This window comes from Psammomys obesus, unplaced genomic scaffold (assembly GCF_907164565.1).
Source record: "Psammomys obesus unplaced genomic scaffold, mPsaObe1.curated_primary_1811, whole genome shotgun sequence".
NCBI lineage: Eukaryota > Metazoa > Chordata > Mammalia > Rodentia > Muridae > Psammomys > Psammomys obesus.
The window spans coordinates 2516586-2523767 of NW_026589732.1; the positions used below are offsets into that span (position 1 = coordinate 2516586).

Consider the following 7182-nt stretch of genomic DNA (forward strand, 5'->3'; position numbering starts at 1 on the left):
TCCTTGAGAGGGCTTCCTGAATGGGAAGGCTTAGTGTATTGGGGGTATGACCGATATTTTCTCCAAATTATAAGCTATTATAGTACCGTTACCTAATATTTACTTGGTATATATCATGTAATTTCAGCCAGCATCTTAGCCTTGCTTTATTTTCTTGCCATGAGTAGAAAAATTGACAAAATGACACAAAAGTTTAGTTATTTAGAATAAGTAAATAAGTGTGCTATACAAAAGTAGAACAGATGACTACAGAGACAACCATTTGTTTGGGGAGTGCCAGTCAGCCATAACAATAGTAAGTTTAGACTTTGTCAGAAGTTGTAGGTTGAAAGGGTTTGCTGGTTTTGATGTAATTAGCATTTTGACATCTGGTAGAAAGAATATGAAGGAGGGATGTTTGATTCTTTTAAGGAAGTGGGTCATAAGCCAGGTGAATGCAAGCAAGTTTGAGGTCCCAGGCCAGCAACAGTGCACATTGAGAGCCTGTCATAAATAAAAACAACCCTGTGTTATATAGAAGAACTAGGAAAATAGTTCCATGAAGGACAGAATTAAGCTTACACTTTTCAGCGAGGGACTGAGATGAGCTCTTGCTGTGTAGACTTGCCTGTCCCTGCTTAGTTTTATGTTTTGAGTATTTGGAATCAGTAGACTTTGGTGTTTGTTTTTACTGGGATATTAGCTTAGCGTTCCAAGGTATATCACCAAGGAATTACTATACTTAACTTTTTTTTTTCAATCTCACTGTAAAAAAATATTTTTCAGATGAAGGGTTCAGATTTAACCCATTGAAGATAGAGGTCTTTGTCCAGACTCTGCTGCACTTAGCTGCTAAATCCTTCAGTCACTCCTTCAGCGCTCTTGCAAAGTAAGTGTGCACATCCAAACATCAGTGCTATAGTAGTTTTGTCTAAAATTGTTACATATGAAGATCTTACTACATAATTTGATAGAGTGAGATTCGGTTTGTGGTGGCTAAAATGCTTCCCATGGCTTCTTTAAGTGTATGCAGTGTAGACGTTCATATGGTGGGTAACTAGTACAGACCTAGGTCCTTGGGATAGTCAGAGGGGTCCAGCCTCTCTAGGCATCTTTCCAAAATGAGTATGCAGAAATGAAAGCTTGCCCAAAGGTTGGCATCTAAAGAGATAGCAAATTTAGTAAGACTGCAGAAGAGAAAGAGTGCTCTCATAGGACTCCAGAAGAGAGAGTGCTCTCATAGGACTCCAGAAGAGAGAGTGCTCTCAGGACTCCAGAAGAGAGAGAGTGTTCTCATAGGACTCCAGAAGAGAGAGAGTGCTCTCATAGGACTCCAGAAGAGAGAGAGTGCTCTCATAGGCAATGACAGCTTCCTTGCAGCAAATCATGTACCTAGGAATTACTCTTCGGTTGTTTTGCATTTAAAATTTTGTATTTTGTATTTTAAATTGAGTAACATTAAAGGAGCTATAAAACACTAAAATGCCTTATGAGTAATTGTATGTGGTACTTTTTACCTTTCTAAAGGTTTCATGAAGTCTTCAAAACTCTAGCAGAAAGTGATAAGGGGAAGTTACATGTGCTGAGAGTTATGTTTGAAGTCTGGAGGAATCATCCACAGGTAACAAGTATTTAGTTGGACATAGTGAGGTTCTAGCTATGTTGATATACAGATAGAAAGTAATTATGTTTGATTCTGCCAGGGGAATGGTTTTTAAATCTGTAAACTGGGTATTGTGGAAATAATTATTGATACATTCTTTTTGGTAAATTTTTAAATTACATTGATATGTTGGCTGGGGGTGCATGGGAGTGCCACAGGACCTGCATGAAGTCAGGACAAATTTCAGGTCAGTTCTCCTTCCACCTTGTTGGGTCCATGTTGAACTTGGGTTGTCAGGCTTAGCATCAAGTATCTTGCCCACTGAACCATCTCACCAGCCTGGGATAACATCTTTCAGATGGCATTGTGATTGGTTTTGTGCCATAGCATTTCTACACATATTAGATGCTGATTACAAAAATTGTTGCTTGACAACAGTATTTGGTAGGAAATAGTTTTGTTTATCCATTTCTACAAATAAGATCCATAAGATGCTGTGGAGATTTTAACTGGAGGAGATTTCAGTTAAAATGAATTATCAACAGAAGTTTTCCTAAAGAGTAAGCGCTACCTTTTAAGCGTTGTCTTTTCATGAAATCTTTATTGTTAAAATAGTATTTCCTACAGTATTAGAGCCTAGCAAAGGGCAGAATAAATCTAAAGACTGACTAGTTAAATCAAGAGTGGTGGCACATGCCTCTAATTGTAGCACTTGGAAGGTAATGGCAGGAAAATCAGGAGTTCAAGAACAGACTTAGCTCTATGAAACCCTATCTAGAAGAAGAAATAAAAAGATGACCTCTGCCTACACTGGACAATTCCATTTCTGTTAAGAATCTTATAGCCCTGCTATTTTATTTCCATAGCATTATCATTACTTTTTGAGCATCTATCTCCATTATCGTGCCTACTTATCAGTAAAACTTGGCCCTGTCTCTTTTCTCATTGTAGATGATTGCTGTTCTGGTTGATAAGATGATCCGTACACAGATTGTTGACTGTGCCGCAGTGGCAAACTGGATTTTCTCATCGGAGCTATCTCGTGACTTTACTAGGTTTGTATCAGAATTTAGAACACGTATAAGGCCATGTGTGTGCCAATGCTTAGAGACCATTGAACTGTGTGTAATAGTTTGTATCACCTAATAACACTGTTTCTGAAGCTACACAGGCTTTATAGATGATCAGAACCAGGAGAGCAGGGGTTGACTTTCAGTGAAAGCAAATGAAATAAAATTAAACTGTGACAGTCTTTTAACTTCTCCACTACACCTGTTATTACAGAGCACACTGATCTAAAATATACTGAGTCCTGAAGTGACATATATGATTAAAAGGCTGGCCTCAAACTCACAGAGACCAGCCTGCCTCGGCCTCCCTGAGTGCTGGGATTAAAGGTGTGTGCCACCATGGCTGCTAATCAGAAGTTTTTTACAGGGCCAAGAAGATGGCTCATTGGGTCAGGGAGCTTGCTGTCAAGTGTAATAATCTGAGGTCACTGGGTTTGATCCTCAGAACTCACATGGTGGAAGGAGAAAACCAATTCTAGGGTTGGTGTTGTATTAAGGTGTAGACAAGTACCTGAGTCCAGTGAGTGAAGAGTGACGCCCTTAGTTCACTGCAGTGGTAAATTAAGTGTTGCTGGAGAAGAATGCCTAATCCTTCCCAGAGGTTACAAGGCCTGTCAGCCCTTAAGAATGGAGCCTGAAAAACTGTAGACAGTTTCTCTGTAAAGTGTAGCTTAACGTACATTAACTAAATGCTGTGTTACTTTAAGGTTGTTTGTGTGGGAAATTTTGCACTCTACAATTCGTAAAATGAACAAACATGTTCTGAAGATCCAAAAAGAGCTAGAAGAAGCTAAAGAGAAACTGGCAAGGCAGCACAAACGAGTAAGTCATGTGCTGATCCATGAGTGCTTAGAAGTCAGGGCACAGTCTGTCACATAGTCAGTCCATTGCCTTCACAGTAGTTTATTTTTTCCAATTCTTAGTTACATGTGTCAGGTGCTGTGGCATGGATACCAACCACAAACTATTTTTCCCTAGTTTAGCACCTCTAGGCCGATCTCCTAGAAGAAAACGTATGTATTTCTGAGTCTGGCACAGAGGGGAAGGGAGACAACTGCAGATGCTGTGTGGAGAGGGGACAAGTCAATCTCAAGTCCCAGCTTCACAGAATATTTCCATGCTAATAAAGATTGTGTTTAGAGGGAAGCAGTGAGCTGGCTGGACCCCGTGCCTTACAACATTGAGTAGTCTTCATTCCTGGTGTTCAGCGTATCCACCAGAGTGGAAGGCAGGGAAAGGACTGACGTTTAATGACTGAGCTGTCTATGGCAGTGACACCTGGTAGGCGTCACCTCACTGCTGCTACCGACACTAATACCACTAAATTTCCCCAGCTATCACTGCAAGAATAAAAGCCCTTCCCCAGGACTGGGGCAGCTCAGTGATAAAATCGCTTGCCTAACATCTCTGAGCTCCTGGGTTTGCATCCTAGTACCACACATCCCCCAGCCCCAGCACTACGAGAGGTAGAGGCAGGAAGATGATAATTCAAAGCCAACCTGAGCCATCGTGCAAAACTTGGTGCTGAATTGTTGTTCTGTTCTTGTGCCGTTTGTAGCGAAGTGATGATGATGACAGAAGCAGTGACAGGAAGGACGGGGCCCTTGAGGAGCAAATAGAAAGGCTGCAGGAGAAAGTGGAGTCCGCTCAGAGCGAACAGAAGAACCTTTTCCTCGTCATCTTCCAGGTAAGTTGGCTTGGGTTATGAAGTATAAAAAGAATCCGTTATTTTGTAATTGAAAAGTTGCCATTTTCAATCAGAAAATAGTAAGAATACAGAACTTTGCAAAAGAATAGTGTCACTGCTTAGAGGCCACCGGGAGTCTGTGCTGTTTGCTTATCATTTAAATACTTATCTCATGTATCCCTTATGGTTGGTGACTTAGGTGATTGCTTTCTTTCCTGTGAATGTTTTGTATGTATAGTAAATTAACATGCTATTTTCTTAGAATGGAGGCCCAGACATATTTCTAGAAGATAAGGGATTTAACAAGTTTGGGGGAAGTCCGAAAGTCAGGAGCACATACCACAGTAGGGTGGAACAACAAGGCTTTTGAGAAATCTTGATTTGGATTTGTTCAGAAATTATGATTCTCTCTTTAATGCTTCTTCAACCTCTCCATCCTTTCCAGCGTTTCATCATGATCTTGACTGAACACTTGGTACGATGTGAAACCGATGGGACCAGTATATTAACCCCATGGTATAAGAACTGCATAGAGAGGCTGCAGCAAATCTTCCTACAGGTTTGTGAGCAGATGCTAACACCATTGTTTTCAGTCACCAGGAGGTTATGTAGCTCTTGTAGGACCTTTACTTTATGTCCATTTGTTGCCACTCCTGTCCATCAGAAAATTGGTTTTATGTCACTCAGACTCTGGGTTGCCATTTTCTGTGCCAGGGAGCCCAGCACAGAAATGTGGAGTGGAAAAAAGCTAACTAACTTAACAGTAATGGAATTATAAAATTACTTAAAATCCTATGTTCACAGGAACAGCTAGATGTCATGATGTGTAGGGGGCTGAAGTTCACTTTTCCTCTTCGGGCATTAACTCCCCAAGTCCGCCTTTGTTCTAGAAAAGTGACTGATGCAGAAGTAATTATTCTTAAAGTTCAATTCTCTAAGCCTCCAAATCTCCCCCCAGACATTTGCAGTTATTAGCATGTTTAAGAGGTAACCAAGAGGCCCTAGTTCCGTAGAAATTTCTGAGTGTGTTTTAGTCTACAGATAAAAGGTTCTCACTTTCTGGTGCTTTGGCTCCCTAGTCAGGACGATTTTGAGAAAGCTGTAGTGTATTGTGTCCTGGCTTTTGGGATACCCCCTGCAGCCATCAGCAGCCTATCTGCTGTGCCTTGCATCAAGGACAGCGTCCTGTGAAGTCTGTAAGAACTGAGTTTGCCTTTGCACTCCTGTGTCCCTCCACTCCTTCCCTGCACAGTCTCCTAACGCTGAGGCTTCTTGGGGAATGTGTGAGCAGGGGTGGGCTCTGGGGGAAGTGTTCGGCAAGGTTGCTTGCATTTGGCTTCCTGACCCGAGCCTCTCTTCTGTGTCTGCAGCATCACCAGATAATCCAGCAGTACATGGTGACCCTGGAGAACCTGCTTTTCACTGCCGAGTTAGATCCCCACATCCTGGCTGTGTTCCAGCAGTTCTGCGCTCTGCAGGCCTAACAGTCACGTTTTCCCCTTTTTATTATCTTGAAATAATTTGTCTTATTTTTGATGTTTGAATGTTTGCTTTCTTGTAGTAGCCTTTCACTCCTAAAGAAAACAGAGAAGAGTGAGGAGTATGACATCACCCCTCATCGCCCTGAAGGGCAAGTGTTGCTTGATGACAGTGATGTTACGATCTTATGGTGATCATAGAGTTGTACATATGTGAGGCACAACTTTCCTGTGATGAATTTGATACTTTTTCCTTAGGGCACAAAACAACAGGTTTGAGGTGTGTGAAACGCAAGGTCAGGCTTGCAAAGTAGAAGATACAACCGATGGGCTATCACCTGGGAGCCTAGCTTTTCTCTGCTCCTTGGTAACATGGCTGGAATAAACTGAAGTTATGTTTTTTAGACTTTGGTATTCATGATTTATCCTTAGCTTCTTTCTTACTGACGGTGTACTTAGTCTCTATCCGAAGCTCTTTCTTGCAGGTATTTTTCTTAAGTGGCATTTTACAACACTACTTGTTAGTATATACAATTATTAGTACTAATTCCCAAATTTGTCCAAATGAAAGTTTATCTTAAACTGCAGTCTCAAAGTATAATGGAGATAGCAGCAGTTTTTCTACCTCTCAGGTGACTACAGGTTTGGCAGCCATTGTTGAAAAGCATCTGGTCATGCCCTGCACCTCCAAGAAGGATTTGCCCAAGATCATGTAATTTCACAGATTGACGTGGAGCAGGTCTTGAATGAGCTGACATGGACTTTGAATTCAGTGTGGCTTAGGGCTTGTCTCTGTGGGTCCTGAGGCAGATAACTGATCCTTGAGCCTATTGAGGCTTCAGTGAAGTGAGCGTTTTATAAATTAATACATAAGCAATTATCTGGCATTCCAAATTTCTAGGATTTTTAAAGTTCTCATTAAACTTTAGAAAACTCCACTAAAGATGATATTAATTACTGGTAGTAATTTTTTTGCATTTGCTATATTTTTGTACATGTTACACCCTAGCAAGTATGTATTATGATTGCTTGAATATGTGGTCTTCAATTCTGATACATTTCAATGGCCATAGAATATAATTTCTTAATACATGGGAATTCCTAGGCTTTTTATAGCATATTTAAAGCAGGAATATCATTTAATCATTTAAATTCAGTAGATCAAGTTAAATGGCAGGTACTTCAGAAAGACAAAATCTAGATTCTTGGCTAAATATCCTATTTATCTACACCACTCCTTCTTTCCATTTAACATAGCTCGTGCTGCAATTAATTTGAAATGGCTCTGGGCCTCCAGCAGCCAAAGAATTAACCACAGAAGGCATTGGTAACTGTATCCTTTCCTGCAGCAAGGTGGAGTTCAGT

General features: G+C 40.8%; 1 protein-coding gene across 1 annotated transcript in view; it reads left to right on the forward strand.

Moving 5' to 3' along the window:
• The window catches only part of Ncbp1 (nuclear cap binding protein subunit 1), a 35984-nt gene extending 29763 nt beyond the window's left edge, over positions 1 to 6221 (forward strand). Inside the window, exons 17-23 of the mRNA XM_055605329.1 lie at positions 766 to 868; positions 1507 to 1600; positions 2534 to 2637; positions 3360 to 3474; positions 4211 to 4339; positions 4785 to 4898; positions 5710 to 6221. Coding sequence (XP_055461304.1) covers positions 766 to 868; positions 1507 to 1600; positions 2534 to 2637; positions 3360 to 3474; positions 4211 to 4339; positions 4785 to 4898; positions 5710 to 5823 — 773 coding nt within the window. The 3' untranslated portion in view covers positions 5824 to 6221. The remainder of the gene's footprint in view (positions 1 to 765; positions 869 to 1506; positions 1601 to 2533; positions 2638 to 3359; positions 3475 to 4210; positions 4340 to 4784; positions 4899 to 5709) is intronic.
• The last annotated feature ends 961 nt before the right edge of the window (positions 6222 to 7182 follow it).